Below are 20,062 nucleotides of genomic sequence, written 5' to 3' on the forward strand. Positions count from 1 at the left end.
GCCACTCCTCCTCCAGCATCCCCACCACCAGCCACTCCTCCTCCAGCATCCCCACCACCAGCCACTCCTCCTCCGGCATCCCCACCACCAGCCACTCCTCCTCCAGCTTCCCCACCACCGGCAACTCCTCCACCTGCAACCCCACCACCAGCCACTCCACCTCCTGCACCACTGGCATCACCACCAGCGGCGGTTCCGGCTCCTGCACCCAGTAAGAAGAAGTTGAAGGCGGCTCCAGGTTCGGCCCCAGTTTCGAGCCCGCCGATGCCATCCGCGGAGGGTCCAGGACCCGCCGGCCCAGAATCTCCTACCCCATCTCAAAACGACAATGTAAGCTTCATTATATACTTCCACTAATCATACATTAATCTTCTACTAAAATTTTAAAGTTTAAATTTTGATGTTATTAAACTAATAATTCTACATTTTCAAATAATTTTTTTTTAGATTCATCCAAAAAAATGTAACTCATTTTTTACATTTTTTTAATTTTAAAATTATCCTACACAAATCAAGAGTTTATAGACCTTCGATCCTAGATTCCATGTAAATTAAAATTTTACCGTCCTATTACATATAAAATTTATTTTAAAATTATATAGAAATCAACTTATAAGCTAATTAATACACACAAAATTAAAAGCCTTTAAAGCTTGTAAACTTTTATGACAAGAACATGAACGAAAACTTCTAGATCTTCTTGCATTTCACGCTACGTTTTTTGTTAGTCATTATCATCGAACATATATTCATGAAAATGCTAACACGATATGTCGGGTTGATGGACATTATTATTATTATTATTATTATTTGCAGAGTGGAGTGGAGAAAAGTTGGAGAAAGGAGACAGTGTTGGGGAGCATGTTGATTGGAATGGGATATGTATTGATGATGGCTTAGATTTCTTCCTTTTTTATGCTGTCTATGTTGGGTTTTCATTATTCTTCATTTTGCCTGTTCCTTATTTCATTTCATTTTGATTATTATTATTATTAGCCCATTTCTTGTTTGGGACTTTTGATCTCCATATATATATAAATACCCATTTTCTTCCCTTCCGTTCTTTTGACTTAGTTCAGTTTAAAAATGTTGGGACGTTTTAAAATTATGGATTCGAATCACTCAAAGCGTGTATCTGAAATGTTATGCTGAAAAATGTTTTAGATGTGTCGGGTTTCGATAACTGAATATATATGATATTAAAATAATGATCGAAAATTTGAATGGTAGAACTAGTTTTTACAGTAAATTTTTACTATAAGGTTTAAAAAATTGAGGTAAAAAATTTGGGTGAAGAATTGAGAATAGGACATTTTTACTAGCCAAGAGGTGAAAGGAGAGAAGCTAAATTTGGTTATACTTGTCCCACATCGAAAAAGTGGAGGAGGTGGCTGTATGGGGGGCCTATAAATATGATGGGAGAGGTGCGTTGCAACATACTTACCTGGACGGGGTCAATGGGCGATCATGAAGGCTCATGGCCTAGATCGGTGACCTCCATTGCACTGTGGGAGGGGTGCCCGTCTAAGGTCTGCCCAAAGTGGCGGAACCTACGTCGTTATTTGTGGTAGTGGGGGCCTGCGTTCGCGCGGCCCCTGTCAATTTCAGTCCGAGTTTATTTATACTTGAACAAAGAAAATAGTTCTATGTAAAATGGATCTGTGACTTTAAGATCTCGAATGGCCATTTTGTACCAACCAACTTTAAAAACATTGTTTGTTAGTACGCAATTTAATAGCTTTGTTTTGTTGTTTGGTACTCATTTTCCTTTTATTTGGTACTATTATGCACATTTCAAAACCAATAGATTGTTGTTGAAGGCACATTTCAAGACCATGTTGTTGAAGCACATTTCAAGACCATGTTGGTCAAGAATGCGGAGAGAGTTCTTGACGCTCAAGAATGTGGAGAGAGTTCTTGACGCTCAAGAATGTGGAGAGAGTTCTTGGTGGAGAGAGTTCTTGGTGAATCGTGAATTCCAGGAGAGAGTTCTTGAATAAATTGTTGTTGAAGCTCAAGAATGTGGAGAGAGTTCTTGGTGAATCGTGAATCCCCATTTAAATGTCTCATTTAAATAGAGGGAAGGAATCCAATCGTGAATCTCATTTAAATAGAGGGAAGGAATCCAATCGTGAATCCCATTTAAATGGAGGGAAGGAATCCAATCGTGAATCCCATTTAAATGGAGGGAAGGAGTGAGCAAGTATTTTATCCCTCTTAGGCAAACGGGGACAAAAACAAGGAATATATAGTTGTCTAGTGTTTATCAATAATTATAAGGGGGTGAATCCCCATTTAAATGGAGAACGAGGGAATGAGTGAGAAGGTACTTTATCCCTCTTAATCAAACGGGGACAAAAACGACGATTATATTCCTCGCTCCCGTATGCACCCTTGAGCCCTCCAAATTCCCGTAAGGGAAAAAAAATTCTGTAGAGCAATCCCTACAGATTTCTTGCCTGGAATCTTCGCCCAAAATTTCACAAAGGTAAAATGATTGCTAGATAAACGCATTCAATACCTTGTGAGGCTTCTTTTCTATGGGATTACCAGCTTCATTTGCCTTTCAAGCTCACTCAACGTACTGTATAACAGATCAACACAAGGATGTGATTTGGTTGCCGAGAAGAATTCATGCACAATCCCATTTATACTGATCCAACTCCGCCCTGGCTGCTTATGAACACCCTTTTCTCTCATAAACCATCTCAAAGCCGAGACATCATCCCATTGAAGATCAGTGGCAAATGAATTCGCCTGCATTACATACCCAGCAGAGCTTTCAGGATCTACTTCAACAAGCTTTTTCGAAACATATCGTGCCAACTCGAATCTCGAATGAAGCAGGCAGCCTCTCAGCAGAGAACTCCAAACAAAGTTATTAGGTTCAAAAGGCATGGTTGAAACAACTTTAAGAGCGTCCTCAACACAGCCCGCTCGAGCAAGGAGATCAATGTAACAAGCATAGTGTTCTAGACTAGGTGACGTCGAGTAGCGGGTAGCCATTTGAATGAAGATTTGATGTCCTTGTTCGAGAAACCCCGAATGGCTACAAGCAGATAGTAAGCCAATGAATGTTCCAGTGGTTGGTTTTATATCAGACTCTTGCATTTGGGAGAAAAGCTTCAATGCCTCATCGGCTTTGCCGTTTACTGCAAGGCCCATGATCATGGCATTGAAGGAGATTACATCTTTGCAGATTAGTTCATGAAAAACTTGTTTTGCCTTCTCCAAACTCCCACTTTTACAATACATATCAATCAATGCAGTGGCCAACATTTTGTTTGATGCAATGATACCTCTGCGCCCGCCGTGTTCGAGAGCTTCATGAACCCGACGACCGAGCTGCAAATCTCCAATTTGAGCGCAAGCCGAAAGGACGGTAACCATTGTGACATGGTTGGGTTTGCAATGGGGATTCTCAAGCATTAGACGGAAAAGGGTCAAGGCCTCCACAGGGCAACCGTTTTGAAAATATGCATTTATCATTGAATTCCAAACAATAGCACTTCTCTTATCAACAATTTCACTGAACTTTTCTTCACTCTTCTCAATCTTCCCCCACTTCCCATATAGATAAACAAGAACAATATTGATTGAATCACCACAGGAAGCAAATTCATTAATCAATTGTGTTAATTCTGCAACCCATTTTTCAATTTCAGCAATTTGAAGCTTAGAACAAGCAGATAGAACACTAACCATGGTGTCATCCACGGGCTGGATATTCTCTTTGATCATCATCACAAAAAGCAGCAGAGCCTTTTCAACAAGACCCATATGAGCATAGCCAGCAATCAAAGAAGTCCAACAACAAGCCATTTCTCTCTCAGACATTTCGTCGAACATGTTATGTGCAGAACACATATCCTGTAAACCTCTCGCGTAGACTCCAAGAAGAGCATTGGAGATAAAAGAATCACCCAAATAACCCATTTTCATGACCTGGGTATGAACTTGTTTCACATTAGGAGAATGGCTGGAACGGTGAAACGCCTTGAGAAGGAAAGAAAAAGTGAAATCATTAGGGGAAAGTGAAAGCCGCTTCAAAGATTTGAAGATGGAAAAGGCAAGAAACGAACAATTCGATTCAGCAAGTACTCTGATAATCGCGTTGCAAGGAAATATGTTCGGCCGTAGGAGTTGATTGAAGACTCTGATTCCAACAGAATGTGGGTAGTGGCCGATTAGTCGAGTTGCGATTAGATTGTCCTGATGCTTCAGCAGACGAAAGACGCGGCCGTGAATTTGACGGAGGCGGGAACTATTAATCCGGCCTTGGAGGAGGTCGGAGAGATTGATGAACTCAGGATTTATACACGAAGAGCGCATAGCATAAGATTTGCCATTAACCATTTGCGTTTTGGCTTCTGAGACATATCATCGAACACTTCCCGATCATGAACTTCATCCACTGAACAAAGAACAGAATGAGAAGCGCACACAGATCTTTACGGGAAGAAATTCAGAATTCCGGCGAGGCTAAAGTCGACCGAAAAACTTTCTTCTACCACCGGCGGGACGGTAATTTTCAGAACAATGTTGTTTAAATAAAAATAAATGTAATTTCCAAAATTTGTGGAACACTAAAACGGTGCGTTTTGGATTGTTTTTTTGTATTTGAATTAAGTGAAAATTTTATTAATTGAGTTGTTTATGAGTTCTCCTATTAACCAAATTTATTATTCATTAAAAAAAATATATTTTTATCCCATTATAGACATATATTTATTTTATTTTTATTTAATTTGAATTAAGTTCCTAAATTTTTAATATTTTTTTAAATTAATTAATTTATGGGACATCCAATTAAATGGTGTTTTATAAATTCTTAAAATTTTAATTTTATATCTAATAAACATATGTAAAATAGGCTTAAAAATATAAGTTAAAAAATTTAAGAATTTATTCTACACAAAATCTAAAATTTATCGAAATATTAAATATTCTGAACTTATTGGATAAAAATTGAAAATTTAATATCTTTTAAAAAATTCATAAATATATTAGACATAAATCTAAATTTTTATGAACTAAACTCGTAATTTAATTTTTTTTAGTTCAATTAAGAGGTCGGACCGTTCACTGTTATATATGGGTGTATATTGAACCCGACAACTCAAACCGACCTAACCCAAATTATAGGGGTTGGATTGGGTTGAGTTAGTATTTCGAGTCGGGTTAGGTGAATTTTCTGAAATAAAAAATATTTGGATCAAGTTTGGAGTTCATTACACATAATTTTGGGTTTGTAAAAAATATTCGGTTCGTGGTTCGGGTTTTACGAACTTTATCATTATTATTTTTACTCTTTCTAATCCCTTCAACCATGATGTTAGAGACTCAATTTAGAAATTTACTAAATATTATTTATAGGTTTAATCCCCAAATTTGCCATTTGAGCCGAAATATTAAATAAGGAAATCCCTAAAATATCCATATAAGTAGGCCGGCCCACTTTTACCATAATTGGGCCGGCCCATTTTCCAGAATAGGCCCAGAGCCCAATAATGGCATTGTTGTAATTCCAGCTAACCTGAATGGATTAACGCGCGTTCAGACTTTCGACTTTCGAGCTTCTCGTCTCACCGCTTCATCTTCGCTCTATCCATTTTTCCAACGTGCACGCAACCAGTCGTCAGTTCCGGCCATGGCTTTCGTCTCCACCTTCGTCTCCGGCGAGCTGTCGCTCCTCCTCGCCAGAGCCTCCGCTGTCGTCTCCTCCGTCAAGCATCCTTATCAACTTCCTTTGCCTAATTTGCGCTTCTCCCGCACCATTACCTTCGCTTCCGCCTCCAACCAGGCCACTGCGTCCTCCCGGCAGCCCCGTGGCATCATGAAGCCCCGGAGGATTTCGCCGGAGATGCAGGCGCTTGTTGGTGCTCCCGAGATTTCTCGTACCCAAGCCCTTAAGGTTATTTGGGCTCACATTAAAGAACATAATCTTCAGGTAGACTCTCTCCTTCCTCTGTTGTTTTTTATTTTTCTTTTTTCATTCCTCGTTGTTCTTTCATTCATCTGTTGATGTTACTAGTTTTCAGAGAATAATCCTTCAAGTTTATGGTATTTTTTTTCTTGAGTTCTGTTGTTTGATGTATCGCCATGGATGAAGAATATCTTGTGCTGAAATTAATCCAAGATCTCCTTTCAGAACAAGACATTGGATCTTGTTCTTTAGAATTTTCTTACAGTTTTCTTTCTAGAATACTCTTTAATGACCGTTAGATTATGTTTCTTCCACTCATAAATCATTTGTTTCCAAGATGCTTTAGAATGTGGCCTTTTGTATTAGTGAAGTTTGCAAGTTTAGGAGATTTTTGCTCAGAGTTGTTTGGTTCTGAGGAGGCTGTAAGATGTATTGGCATGGCTTGAAAATGTCTTGGTCTGAAACGAGGGTTTTGGAGGTTAGTGTACACCTAAGTCCACCGCTAGCCGATGTTGTCATATCGGGCGGTGTGCCATCGTAGACGCTGGTTCTCGAAGGGGGTGGATTGTGAGATCTCTCATCGGTTGAAGATGGGAACGAAGGGTGTGGAAACCTCTCCCTCGTAGACGCGTTTTAAAAACCTTGAGGGAAACCCCAAAAAGGAAAGTTTATATGGGAACGACAATATCGGCTAGCAATTAGGGTTTAGGGTTTAGAAATTAGGGGTTGAAAGCATACAACCTCACAACCCTAAAGTTGAGTCGATTTGTTGTTTTGTTTTCGATTATTTCTTCATTCCTATAGAAACTTAGTGACAAAAAATCATAATTTGCGACATAGTTGGCTCCTTAGAAATCAAGGGTTCAAAGCACGAAACCCCAAAACCCGAATGTTGAGGCGATTCGTTGTTTTATTTTTTATAACTTCTTCATTCTTATAGAAACCTAGTGAGAAGAAAATCATAATTTGCAATGTAGTTGGCTCATGAACCCTAGAACCCCAAAGTTAAGTCGATTCATTGTTTTGTTTTTTTATAATTTCTTCATTCTTATAGAAACCTAGTGACAAGAAAATCATAATTTGCAAAGTAGTTGGCTCATTAGAAATCAGGGTTTCAAAGCACGGAACCCTAAAACCCCGAAGTCGAGTTGATTTGTTGTTTTGTTTATGATAATTTCTTCATTCGGATAGAAACCTAGTGACAAGAAAGTCATAATTTGCAACATAGTTGGCTCCTTAGGCATCAGGGGTACAAACCCCAGAACCCCGAAGTCGAGTCGTTTAGTTGTTCTGTTTTTGATAATTTCTTCATTCTTATAGAAACCCAGTGACAAGAAAATCATAATTTGGGACGTAGTTATTTCCCTAGAAATTATCAGGGGTTCAAATCATGGAACCCCTAACTCCGAAGTCGAGTCGATTCATTGTTTTGTTTATTATAATTTCTTCATTCTTACAGAAACCTAGCGACAAGAAAATCATAATGTGCGACGAGAAGCTGAAGAAAATATTCGGAGGGAAAGATGAAGTCGGGTTTCTGGAGATTGCTGGGCTAATAAGTTCCCACTTTCTATGATGATTTGAAGAACGGAAGATGAACTTTGTTTGTTTGTTTTGGGAGTAGCTCAGGTACACTGCTCACTGAATCCTGCAGTTCATAGCTCTCTTTTTGTTAAGTAGTTGGATAGAGAAGAAGCTTTTGTAAGAACATGTTTATGTAGGGATTGTTCTATGGAAATCTTTGTTACTCATTAGTTTGGGTAAAATGTGTTACTTTTGTACTCTACATGCCTGCTTTTTCTGCTTCCGTTCGCCCTATCTTAGTCTCGAGTGCCTCGATGTATAAATATTAGTCAATTTGACCGTCACTCCGTGGTGAAACATGGTATTATCTATTGGTATGTCGTTGCTAGTCATAGTGTAGTTGCTAAAATTAAACAACACGAGCTTCTAAACGCACCCCATGAAAAATTATAGGGTTTTCGTCTTACCCTACGAAGTTTAAAATTTCATTCAAATCCTACGGTTTTATTTTAGTCATGGCTTTCGCAATTTGGGTCTTGCGATTTCATGACTTCCCACGGTTCGAGTCCTGTGATTTCATTTTAGTCTCTATATGTTGTTCAAATTTAGTACAACAACGATTATATTTCACATAAAAGGACAATTTCGACTTAAATAAATATTATAATATTAATACAAAAACTTTATGAAATTAAAATATTATAATAATAAGAATTAAATTTTAAAAATGAAAACTCAAACAATATCGACCGAAATAAATATTTAATTTTTTTTTTAATATTTAATGTTTTTTAATGTGAAAATAATTTTTTTTTTAGAATAAATTCAAATTTTAGGAAAAAAATTGTAGAAAATAGAAATTTTATAAAATTTATTGCTGTAAAAAAAAAAAAAAATTAAATTAAATTAAAATATCTTCATCTTCAAATCCAGAGAGACCACAACTTCAGTTAAACCCCACTACTGCAAAATCCTCAACCCCGCGAAGCTCTGCGGTGGCCAAAAATGGCGGACAAGGTTGCTCTTCCCCTCCTCCTCCCCAATCCGCCGCCCTCCAAGCCCCTCTTCCCTGTCTTCCACCACCAGCCCGCTTCACACTCTTCTCCGCCGCCGCCGTCGCTCTCTTCTTCTTCTTCATCATCATCATCATCCCACATATCCCCTATTCTCCAAGACCTACTTCTTCCCCATAAAGACTCCTATTCCCCTCAACCACATCTTCCCAAATCCACTTTCAAATCCCGCAGCCGAATCGGCCGGTCCCGCGACCCGAATCGCGGGAAGCCATGGTCGCACCACCGTCTCTCTACTCAAGGTCAGCGAATTCACGATTCTTTACTTCACCCCGAATTCGATGCCTCCTCGTTGAATGAAATTTTGCTTCAATTGTTTGAAACCAGTCCCGAAGGACTTAATTTCACCTCCGAGTCTGTTTCCTTAGACATTTCGGCGATAATCAAAGGGTTAGTGTTTAACAAGAAGAATGAATTGGCCTTGCGTGTGTTTGATTTTGTTCGCAATCGGGAGGATTTTGCTTCCATTTTGAGTAGCTCTGTGATTGCTGTGATTATTAGTGTACTTGGTAAAGAGGGTCGGGCTTCTTCTGCTTCTTCTTTGCTTCATGAGCTTCGAAATGATGGAGTTAATATAGATATTTATGCTTATACTTCTTTGATAACTGCTTATGCTAATAATGGGAGGTATAGAGAGGCTGTGATGGTGTTTAAGAAACTGGAAGAAGAAGGTTGTAGACCAACTTTAATCACTTATAATGTTATCTTGAATGTCTATGGGAAAATGGGAATGCCTTGGAGTAAGATTGCTGCTCTTGTTGATAGTATGAAGAGTTCCGGGATTGCCCCGGATTCGTATACGTATAATACGCTTATTAGTAGTTGTCGTCGGGGGTCATTGTATGAAGAAGCTGCAGAGGTGTTTGAGGAGATGAAAGCAGCTGGGTTTAGTCCTGATAAGGTTACTTACAATGCATTGTTAGATGTGTATGGGAAGTCTCGGCGGCCAAAGGAAGCCATGGAGGTTTTGAAGGAGATGGAAGCGGGGGGGTTTGCGCCTAGTATTGTTACTTACAATTCGTTGATATCGGCTTATGCGCGGGGTGGTTTGTTAGACGAAGCTATGGAGCTAAAAACACAGATGGTGGAGAAGGGGATTAAGCCTGATGTTTTTACTTACACCACATTGTTGTCTGGTTTTGAGAAGACGGGAAAGGACGACTATGCGATGAGAGTATTTGAGGAGATGAGAGCTGCGGGGTGCCAAGCAAATATATGCACGTTCAATGCGTTGATTAAGATGCACGGTAACAGGGGTAATTTCGAGGAGATGATGAAGGTTTTCAAAGAAATTAAGAGATGTGAGTGTGTGCCTGATATTGTTACCTGGAACACACTTTTGGCAGTGTTTGGACAAAATGGTATGGATTCTGAAGTCTCAGGAGTATTCAGAGAGATGAAGAGGGCAGGTTTTGTGCCTGAGAGGGACACTTTTAACACTCTCATGAGTGCCTATAGCAGGTGTGGTTCTTTTGATCAAGCAATGACTATCTATAGAAGAATGTTGGATGCCGGGGTGACTCCCGATCTGTCGACTTACAATGCTGTTTTGGCAGCGTTGGCTCGGGGAGGCCTTTGGGAGCAGGCGGAGAAAGTTCTTGCCGAAATGAAGGGTGGTAGGTGTAAACCAAATGATTTAACGTACTGTTCTTTACTTCATGCTTATGCCAATGGCAAAGAGATCGAGCGGATGTCTGCACTTGCTGAGGAGATCTATTCCGGCGATATTGAACCTCAAGCTGTGCTTTTGAAGACACTGGTTTTGGTTTATAGTAAAAGCGATCTCTTGACGGAGACAGAACGTGCTTTCTTAGAACTAAGGAAACAAGGTTATTCACCCGATATAACGACTCTAAACGCTATGGTTTCTATTTATGGTAGGAGAAGGATGGTTTCAAAGACGAACGAAATTTTGAACTTCATAAACGACAGCGGCTTCACTCCAAGCTTAACAACATACAATAGCTTAATGTACATGTACAGTCGTACCGAGCACTTTGAGAAGTCAGAGGAAGTCCTAAGGGAAATTATTGGTAAAGGAATGAAGCCCGATATCATTTCATTTAATACCGTTATTTTCGCCTACTGCCGAAATGGTCGAATGAAAGAGGCCTCGCGGATATTTGCAGAGATGAAGGACTTCGGGATCGTCCCTGATGTAATTACGTATAATACCTTCATTTCATGCTATGCAGCTGATTCCATGTTTGTAGATGCGATTGACGTGGTGAGGTATATGATCAAGAATGGATGTAGGCCGAATCAGAACACATACAACTCTCTAGTAGATTGGTTCTGTAAACTAAATCGTCGGGACGAGGCAAGTAGTTTCGTCTCCAACCTTCGCAATCTCGACCCACACATAACTAAAGAAGAAGAATGCAGGTTGCAGGAGCGTCTAAGTAAGAAATGGTCATAGCGATGAACATTGCAGCTTGCATCGTGGGAGATGCCTACTTCAGACCCGAAAGAACCGAACCGCTCAATCGGGGTGCGGAAGGTCAACTATGGAAGATTCCTACTCTTTCCATGCTCTTTTATGGCTTTGTAGGAAGACCTGATGCTACACTAGACTGGAAACTTGGTGCTCATCGTGGAGGGATCAGCATAATTATATCCATATTCTGTATAAAAGAAGTGTGGAAGCACCAGCGTTAACATCTGTAAGTAAAATCATAGCTCTTTTTCTAAGAATTATATACTCTTAATATCTTGTCAGATGATACCATGTCTGGTTGATTGTGTTGATAGATGATGATCTCTATATTAGATATTTACTAAAAAGAATGAGATTTAAATCTTAAAAGACTGTTAGACTAATTATTGATATGAGATCATGTGTGGTTCCTCTGTTTATAGCTGCCTCAAAACTTGTCGATAGCTGTCTCAAAATATTAATGATAATGTGAGATCCCATAAATGGGAGAAGGGAAGGGAACGAGTGCCCGCATCCGTTGGGCCTTGAAGGGGGTAGATTGTGAGATCCCACATCGCTTGGGGAGGGGAACGAAGCATTCTTTATAAGGATGTGGAAACCTCTCTCTAGTAGACGCGTTGTAAAACCTTGAGGGGAAGCTCGAAAGAGAAAGCTTAGAGAGGACAATATTTGCTACCGGTGGGCTTGGGCGGTTGCTAATGGTATTAGAGCCAGATACCAAGCGATGTGCTAGCGAGGAGGCTGAGCCCCGAAGGGGGTGGAGAAGGGAATGAGTGCTAGCAAGGATGTTGGGCCCTGAAGGGGGATGGATTGTGAGATCGCACATCAGTTGGGGAGGAGACCGAAACACTTTTTATAAGGGTGTAGAAACCTCTCCCCTACATACGCGTTTTAAAATCTTGAGAGGAAGTCCAAAAGGAAAAGCTTGTTAAGTTGGCTTGAGAGTGTATGATGAATTGAGTAGCTTGTCTATCCTAGCTTGTTAAGTTCTTAGGAACAACATTCGACCGGATCGTTTTGAATAACTAGCACCCAGATTGTTGATCTTCTGATCGACTCTTACTTATTTAATCTTTTTGGAGAATCGATCAAAATTTTGAAGTCTTATGTTCTAGATGACTTCAATTGTCTTCAAAGTTTTTAGTTCTTCAAAGAAGATTTTGATTTTGGTTTTTAGTTCTTCAAACCGATACCAGCATCGTGGCTCGCAATATCATTGATATCAATATTGTGTGATATCAGCGTTGTGACTCGCGATATCATTGGTATCAGCATCGTGACTCGCGATATTATTGGTATCAGCGTCGTGACTTGTGATTGATATTGTTGGTATCAGTGTCGTGACTCGCGATATCGTTGGTATCAGCGTCGTGACTTGCGATTGATATCGTTGATATCAGCATCGTGACTCGCAATTGATATCGTTGCATGTCGATGCCCACCTAGGAGTACTCAAAATTTCCAAGAAAGCATGTAAAACTATAGATATAATGTAAAAGGGGGAAAAGTGCCAGCCATTATTGAATTTCATAAACCTCTTACAAGTCAATGGGGAAAAAAAAGATCCAATCAGAAACCAAGAAAAAAGTAATCAAAGCCAGCTGATTCCCATTAGCAGCAATTAGTGACTTAAAAAATTATCTATACATTTAATCAACTCTGTTTCTTTTACTGATGAACCACCCTGTCCCATTCTCTACCTAACAAGTTTTCTGTTTCTGTGTATCTCTATAATTTTGCCTTTCAAAATCAATTCTTTAGATCTTTGTGTGAACTTTTTCCTCTGCCTCGTAGTTTGAGTTATGAGAGAAAATATCAACAGGTGCAGTGGTGTACCCGGCAATAGCGTTCTTAGCTCCACGGGCATGTGAGCTTATGTTGTGGTCGAGATAAACGACAATGACAGTGATGTCGTCGTGGAAATGACGCCGAATCCCCTTTTCGATCTTCTTTAAGTCGGTGTATCTCATCTCCCGTTTCCTTGCTGCCTCGTGGAGGGCAGCACGAACTAATCTCTTTGCAATTCCCTGAAGGAGTCAAAGAAATGTTAGAATCTGTTTGGAGTTTATCCTTTGTAAATGACATAAATGGGAGTTCTCAGTAACTTACCGCTCTTGGGTTCTTGGAAACTATCTCCACAGCAGCCTCATCAGTAAGTTGTTCCCAGAGGCCATCTGATGCAAAGATCAGGAATAGGTCTTGAGGTTTAAGCTCTCGAGTTAGGATTGAAGGTTCTGCAGTCATTACTGCTCGCTTTAATGGAACGGGGTTCCCGAATTGTTGGAATATTGGATCCCGGTTGAATTCGGGTTTCTTTAGATAGACGTCACCTATAGATCTTGAAACCTGGATAAGAAGAAAGTTAAGACAAATTTCTTTTTCCAACGTAAAGGAGTGTTCTCGTTACAAAGTCACAATTCACAGTTTCATAGAGAACTTGTAATCGCCCCAGTCCACCATTAGCAAATATTATCCTTCTTGGACTTCTCTTTTTAGAGTTCCTCAAGGTTTTTAAAACGCATCTACTAGAGAGTGGTTTCCACAACCTTATAAAACATGTTTCGTTCTCCTTCTCCAACCAATATGGGATCTCACAATTCACTCCCTTTAGGCCTCAGTGTTCTTGCTAACACTCATTCCCTTCTCCAATCAATGTGGGACCCTTCGATCCATCCCCTTCGAGGCCTAGCATCCCTGCTGGCATACCACCTTGTGTCCACCCCCCTTCGGGTCTTAGCCTCTTCGTTGGCACATCTGCTGGTGTCTGGCTTTGATACCATTTGAAATGGCCCAAGCTCACCGGTAACAAATATTGTTCTCTTTAGGCCTTCCCTCAATTTTTTTAAAGATTTTTAAAACGTGGCTACTAAGGAGCGGTTTCCACATTCTTATAAAAAATGTTTCGTTCTTCTCCTCAACCAACCAATGTGGGATCTCATGAAACTCAAGAAGATTTTGATTAACCAGAGGGCAAATTCATTAACAGCAAGAAAGCACCCAGATTTGTTCTATCAAAATCCAGGAACTATTAAGCTTTAAGAATGCAAAAGTTACCTGAATTATGCCTTTGATCCTCCAAACACCACGGGTATAGACAACTACATGGGAATCATCAGGATGAAGTGCTACAACCTCTTTCCTAACTTCATCTACTCCAACATTGTGATCAGTCGACAACCGTTCTGCAACTACCGGTGTTCTCTTACTCCCCGAAACTTTACGGCCAAGCACAGCTCTCGAATCTCCGAGATTCGCTACGTATAGCTTCGTATTTGAAATTGCACCTACAAGACAGCACGATCCAACTGAAGCAATCTGTGGCTTTGCAGGCAAAGCCCGCTTAACCAAACGCAGAAACTCCTCTTCTGTGGCATTGAATGCCTTCTTAATAACATCCTCCGATAGCCCACCTTGTTCTGAAGCAAACTCTGCAACAAAAACTTGAAAGGTAAATTCAAATGAACAATTCCCAGTGTCTCTCTTTATCCCCTCTTCTCCTTCTCACACTTTCAGAACCGGAAAAAAGAGCCTAAAATCTATCAAAAGCATCTTACAGCTTAAGCTCACCGTTAGCAGATATTGTCCTCTTTGGACTTTTACACTCAAGCTTCCCTTCAAGATTTTTAAAACGTGTCTACAAGAGAGAAGTTTCTACACTTTTACAAGGAATACTTGTTCCTCTCTCCAACTGATGTGAAACCTCACAATTCACTCCATGCATCTATTATGGAGAGATTTTCACACTCTTATAAGAAATGATTCGTTTTTTTCTCCAACTGATGTGAGACCTCACAATCCACCTTTTGGGGCCAGCGTTCTCGCTGGCACACCGCCCGATATCTAGCTTCAGTACCATTCATAACAGTCCAAACTCATGTCTAACTCTAATATTGATTGTTTCGGCCAGTTACGTATCGTCATCAGCCTCACGGTTTGAAAACGCATCTATTAGGGAGAGGTTTCCACATTCGTATAGAAAATGTTTCGTTCGCCTCTCCAATAACGTGGAATCTCACACAAACAAAATCAAATCAAGTACCAAAAAAAAAAAAAAAAAAAAAAGCGAGACAAACGAAATACACAAAAAGAGGTTTAAACAGAGTCTCACTATGCATATAAGGAAAAAGATGCTTATTCACAAAGCGAGAAGCCTCAGGGCCGCCATGGCCATCATAAACACCAACATACGTAGCAGAGGAGGACGTGAACACCTGACTCTGATCCTCAAGACAGGAATTAGCCTGCACAACAGCGATCGAATAATCACCAGAAGCATGAGCCTTCAATTCCGACTGCCACAGCAGCCCATCGCCGGCCCACCGTCCAATAAACCGCTCGAGCGGCCTGCAGCACGACCTCAACATCATGAGATTCCGATCAAAAACACAATCAAACTCCGTTTACGACCGGAAAATCGAACGCAGAGGGAAAAATCCTTAGAGAGAGAGAGAGAAGAAGAAGAAGAGGCGGAGTGAAGTTAAAGAGGAGAGGGAAAGTGGGAAAAGACGAAGAGCATCGCTGAAACGGCAACCATTTTCATACTCTTAAAGCCTAAATAAACTGTCCATTTTTTTCCCTTTATTTTCTTTCCTTTTCCCTTCGTCCTCTTTTTAATATCATTTATTGACTTTTCCACCCTCCTTTTGCTCTTTCCATATATAAATATTATAAAATTTCATTTTCAAATTTAAATTTATATTTTAATTATAACCTCCATAAATAAATTTTGTTAGAGAATTATATTTTTAAAAAAGAGAAAATCACTGAAAACGGTAACCCAACTAACAAATATCTTCGTCATCTGCCTCGAGTATCGACAATCTTAGCTAATAACTCTCGGGTATGTAAACACATATGTACCAGTAATTATGAATGCTTAACTTGGCTGGACTTTAAATCTCTTCGTCGTTTATATCGTCCCTCTTTGACCAAAGGAAGATGATTAACTGATTTTATTATAACACATCAGACCTCTTAATGATGCATACGTTAGCTGTTAAAATGACATACATTTCGTGTTTTAGACCGTTTGCTATTAAAAGTCAACTGTTGACCACAAGTTTGTTATATGATTTCCTCAAAGCCGAAATCAAACAAGTATTATCTTTACGTTTAAGTGGTGAAGCAAAATGATCAATGCTGAGTTTTGTTTGAACGTTTGATGACCGAAATTCAACGAACCTATCAATTAAAGGTGAAATTAATCGTGACGATGGATTTGAACGGGGTCACGACGAACCTCAGACAAAGAATTACAATAAATTATTATTGAATTACGTGATATATATATATATATATATATATAATATAAAAATTAATATAAAGAATGGCATGCAAAAAACTTGCATGTTAATATGATATTTTTATAACCTTAAAACAAAATAATCATTAAATAATAATATTAAGACTAAACAAAAGTATTTCAAATCTTATTTTCCATTTTCAACAAAAGTTTCAAATGTTTGATTGAGTTCCTAAAATTCACATAAATAATTAATTTGGTCTTATCCATTTTTTCCTTTTGTATTTATCCTAATTTTAATATGCTTAACCGATAAAAGAATATATCTCGACCATAAAAGAAAAATCATAATAACATATCCCGTGTTGAGTATCAACTTAAAAATATTACGAGACGAAAAAAAAAAAAAATTGTAATAGCCCAAAGCCTACCGTTAGCAAATATAAGTTTTTCCTTTCTGACTTCCGCTCAAGGTTTTAAAACACGTCTACTAGGGAGAAGTTTTTATACTCTTGTGGAATCTCACAATCCACATCATCCCCTTCGGGCCCAACGTCCGGCTCAAGACTCAGTATCTGGCTATGATACCGTGAGGCTAACGACAATACAAAACTGGTAAAAACGGAGAATATTTGCAAGCAGTGAACTTGAGTTATTATAAAATCGATATAAAAAAATAAAAAAATAATTAAAAATATTTAAGACTAAGAATTAAAATGATCACATTTGATTAATGATTTTGAAATAGTTAAAACCTTCAAAATCTTATAAACATATTTTTAATAATTCAAAATCAATTTTGATGGTAGGTTAAAGACATTTTTAGGATAGCATTTCAAGCACGTGCTAATAGCAACTAACATGCTTGTCGGTGTCGGTGAAAACTGAAGAGGCATCTCTCAATCTCTCGAGAAGCCTTTCTAAAGATTCGCATTGATATTTTTCTAAAATACAAACTGAACCAAAAAAACACGAGCGTAGAGTGGAATTCAACGAGGGAATAGATTGTTATATTAGTATTTCATTCGCTTTATTACGCTAATTTACAATTTACCCATAAATACATCTATTAAACTTTACATTATTAGAAGGCCAATTTGGTCATTGCACAACCTTACTTTAACTCCAAACTCCAAACTCAAGTTCTTTTAACACATTGTTCATTGTTCCATTGGCAGCTAGCCTTCTGGGTCAATCCCGGCCGCCGAAAACAGTGTCGGTGTGGGTGTCGATGTCGGGGTTCAGGTCATCGACGCCATCGGAATCCCGGAACCAGTAGGGTCGAGAGAAGGAAGCTGCATTTGTAGGGATGTCCTTCATGACCCACTCATGGCCCCGAGGGTAGTAAATTCTAGTGCGAGGATGAGGCACCCAAGTGTGTGAGTTATAGGCCGGTGGCTCGGTCTCTGCCTCATCTTCTCTTTGATGTGTGGCTCGTTGGCCTGTGGACGCCATTACAAGGCTGCTCAATTGGCGCCTCACTTTCCTGCCATGCAACTAATTAGCCCTTCAAAAACTTTCAAATTCACCATAAAGGGTCGGAGTCATGTTAATCTGAGGTGGAGTCACGTTAATCCGAGTTTGACTTAAAACGAGATTGAATTGACTTAAAAAATATAAATTAAAGATCCCACTGAATTGAGACCACCGGGCCTATCATATCAAAAGGGTTGTCGAAAGAGAACCCGACTACCTATTTCATTCGACGTTTCGGGAGGTGACCTGCCCAATTCAACCAACTTTTGGATAACAAGAAGGCGAATGATGATCTTGAAAAAAGCCCAGTAAGCCACCAACTCGGTGCAGGCCATGTGACCAATATCTCGACCATTCTAGATTTATGCATATATAATATACTATTAATTCATTCACCTAGATAAAATGAATGTTTAAAATTTATGAAATTTAGGTCATTATCGGTAACGCTCGAGTAAAAGAGAAAGTGTGTGAATAAATCAAGACTACATCAGGATGAAAGTAATCACGAGAATATAATGATTAAGAAATACTTAAATAATTTAAAATTACTGTGCATTATAAAATTAACCGTGTTAAAGCTTAGAAAAATTATGTATCGAGTAACCTCAAAATTTTAGACATGTGAGTGAAAACAAAACATCATAAAAGAACACGTTAGCTCGTGCAAACACTCTTCACTTCTATAAGTTGTTCAAGACAAATAAAAACATAGTCATGTTGTACGAGAATGTTGTGCAGACACTATTTTCATGTCTAATTCCATAAATACGACAATACCTGTTAGCGGGGGCTTGGACGGTTACATTTTATTTCATGAATATCTTTATTCATGAGAATAAATTATGTCTCGGAATACACTATTTCCGTGTCTAACACCATACTACCAGTTCCCGACTCCAATTCACGGAATCAAAAAACCTCTTATGGACTTTTTCGTAAGCCAGTAAAAAAAACACTAAATTATAGTTTAAACTCAAACACGACACACAAGCCAACGAGAATATATCTTCGTATATTATCGATTAAAGGGTTAAAAGTTTGAATCTATCGGCTCTGCAGGTCGTTGAACTATTTGAACACAAAAAACGTCAAAAGGGAACATTAATTTACCTAAGAAACAATGCTTTTGCCTGCATAGCCATGCAAGTTCTTGCCATGCTTATGAGGGAGAAAATGAGGCAATTTTCCGGGAAAATCCAAACCCAAACAGCTTGAATTTTCTTTCCGGGAAAATCCAATTTATAAGGGATTGTTCATGTGAATAACAATCTTTTGCCCAAATCCAGCCAAAACAAGTTTATTTTTCAAAATCAAACCTAAACCCATTAACAAGAACAGTGAAAATTTAAAGGTTTGTTTCTTTTTTGGGAATAAAATTTTTAAAAAGGGAATGGAATGCGTTCTTGCAACGTGTGGCTCGAAAGCTTTGATTTAATGTCATCATCGGTGGACGCCTTTGTATTATGGGTGTATATGAGTTGGGTTGAGAAAATTTTTTAGACAGAAGTTCGGGTTGGTTGAATGCGTAACCCAACCCAACCCAACCGAGCCAGATCTACTAATACTTATAACATGTTAATGTATATTATAAATTTTTATTCGGTTCGGTTCAACCTGAAGTTTTGCCTAATGAACTTGAAACTTGAACTGAATCTATTCGAGTTTCAGAAAAATTAAACCAACCCAACTTAAAATGCTAATCCAACCTAACTTAACCTTTATATTTTAAATTGGGTCAGTTCGAGTGGTCGGGTTTAATGTACACCTACTCATTCAACTCAGGTTTTGTCATTCTTCCTTTTTTGGTGTATATATATACACACACACACATACATATACATAAAAAATTGATGTACGTGTATGTGTGTATATACATATTACTCAATTTTATGCAAATACGTATTTCATAGATTATTTAGGTCGTGTTATAAACGCCTTGGCTAAACTTATTGATGGTCGAGGTGAAATTTCAGCTTCTGACTCTCGGTTAATTGAATCTCCCACTCCTGGTATTATTTCGAGACGTTTCGTATATGAGCCTCTTCAAACAGGACTTATTGCTATTGATGTGATGATTCCTATCGGACGTGGTCAGCGATAATTAATTATTAGGGATAGACAGACGGGTAAAACTACAGTAGCCACCGATGATTCTGAATCAACAAGGGCAAAATGTAATATGTGTTTAGGTAGCTATTGGTAAAAAAGCCTCTTATGTGGCTTAAGTAGTTACTACTTTACACGAAAGGGGGGCAATGGAATACATTATTATAGTAGCCGAAATGGCGGATTCTCCGGCTACATTACAATACCTTGCCCCTTATACAGGAGCAGAATCTTTTTTACGGTTTTAAAAGTGGGTTAGAATTGAGTTGTAAGCT

General features: G+C 38.9%; 5 protein-coding genes and 1 non-coding gene across 6 annotated transcripts in view; 4 read left to right on the forward strand and 2 right to left on the reverse strand.

Moving 5' to 3' along the window:
- The window catches only part of LOC111470982 (classical arabinogalactan protein 9-like), a 1,367-nt gene extending 305 nt beyond the window's left edge, over window positions 1-1,062 (forward strand). Inside the window, exons 1-2 of the mRNA XM_023116647.1 lie at window positions 1-330; window positions 817-1,062. The exon at window positions 1-330 is cut by the window's left edge and continues 305 nt beyond it. Coding sequence (XP_022972415.1) covers window positions 1-330; window positions 817-900 — 414 coding nt within the window. The 3' untranslated portion in view covers window positions 901-1,062. The remainder of the gene's footprint in view (window positions 331-816) is intronic.
- Window positions 1,063-1,436: 374 nt separating this feature from the next.
- Window positions 1,437-1,599, forward strand: LOC111471094. Its single transcript, XR_002715157.1, has one exon. It is a non-coding gene; the product is annotated as a U1 spliceosomal RNA (small nuclear RNA).
- Window positions 1,600-2,096: 497 nt separating this feature from the next.
- Window positions 2,097-4,475, reverse strand: LOC111471066 (pentatricopeptide repeat-containing protein At1g08070, chloroplastic-like). Its single transcript, XM_023116753.1, has one exon. The coding sequence runs from the start codon at window positions 4,354-4,356 to the stop codon at window positions 2,539-2,541; it is 1,818 nt and encodes a 605-aa protein (XP_022972521.1). The 5' UTR covers window positions 4,357-4,475; the 3' UTR covers window positions 2,097-2,538.
- A 1,048-nt stretch (window positions 4,476-5,523) lies between these two features.
- On the forward strand, window positions 5,524-7,712 carry LOC111471082. The gene is made up of 2 exons (XM_023116775.1): window positions 5,524-5,950; window positions 7,386-7,712. The coding sequence occupies exons 1-2, from the start codon at window positions 5,651-5,653 to the stop codon at window positions 7,500-7,502; spliced, it is 417 nt and encodes a 138-aa protein (XP_022972543.1). The 5' UTR covers window positions 5,524-5,650; the 3' UTR covers window positions 7,503-7,712.
- Window positions 7,713-8,385: 673 nt separating this feature from the next.
- Window positions 8,386-11,273, forward strand: LOC111471013 (pentatricopeptide repeat-containing protein At5g02860). Its single transcript, XM_023116686.1, has one exon. The coding sequence runs from the start codon at window positions 8,456-8,458 to the stop codon at window positions 10,940-10,942; it is 2,487 nt and encodes an 828-aa protein (XP_022972454.1). The 5' UTR covers window positions 8,386-8,455; the 3' UTR covers window positions 10,943-11,273.
- A 1,180-nt stretch (window positions 11,274-12,453) lies between these two features.
- LOC111471077 (probable protein phosphatase 2C 63) lies at window positions 12,454-15,544 on the reverse strand. The gene is made up of 4 exons (XM_023116765.1): window positions 15,069-15,544; window positions 14,015-14,388; window positions 13,070-13,306; window positions 12,454-12,987 (listed from the first exon to the last, which is right to left on the reverse strand). Exons 1-4 carry the CDS (start codon window positions 15,325-15,327, stop codon window positions 12,718-12,720), a joined length of 1,140 nt encoding a protein of 379 aa, XP_022972533.1. The 5' UTR covers window positions 15,328-15,544; the 3' UTR covers window positions 12,454-12,717.
- Between the last annotated feature and the right edge of the window lie 4,518 nt (window positions 15,545-20,062).

Source organism: Cucurbita maxima, unplaced genomic scaffold, assembly GCF_002738345.1.
Source record: "Cucurbita maxima cultivar Rimu unplaced genomic scaffold, Cmax_1.0 Cma_Scf00048, whole genome shotgun sequence".
Taxonomy (NCBI): domain Eukaryota; kingdom Viridiplantae; phylum Streptophyta; class Magnoliopsida; order Cucurbitales; family Cucurbitaceae; genus Cucurbita; species Cucurbita maxima.

Excerpts from the sequence above, each read along its gene's own strand:
- LOC111471066 (XM_023116753.1), bottom strand. The coding sequence starts at position 4,356 with ATGGTTAATGGCAAATCTTATGCTATGCGCTCTTCGTGTATAAATCCT.
- LOC111471082 (XM_023116775.1), top strand. The coding sequence starts at position 5,651 with ATGGCTTTCGTCTCCACCTTCGTCTCCGGCGAGCTGTCGCTCCTCCTC. Across the intron at positions 5,951-7,385 it reads TTAAAGAACATAATCTTCAG|AAACCTAGCGACAAGAAAAT; the intron begins GTAGACTCTCTC and ends TCATTCTTACAG.
- LOC111471013 (XM_023116686.1), top strand. The coding sequence starts at position 8,456 with ATGGCGGACAAGGTTGCTCTTCCCCTCCTCCTCCCCAATCCGCCGCCC.
- LOC111471077 (XM_023116765.1), bottom strand. The coding sequence starts at position 15,327 with ATGATGTTGAGGTCGTGCTGCAGGCCGCTCGAGCGGTTTATTGGACGG. Across the intron at positions 14,389-15,068 it reads TCTTTTTCCTTATATGCATA|AGTTTGCTTCAGAACAAGGT; the intron begins GTGAGACTCTGT and ends TTTTTGTTGCAG. Across the intron at positions 12,988-13,069 it reads TTTCCAAGAACCCAAGAGCG|GGAATTGCAAAGAGATTAGT; the intron begins GTAAGTTACTGA and ends TGACTCCTTCAG.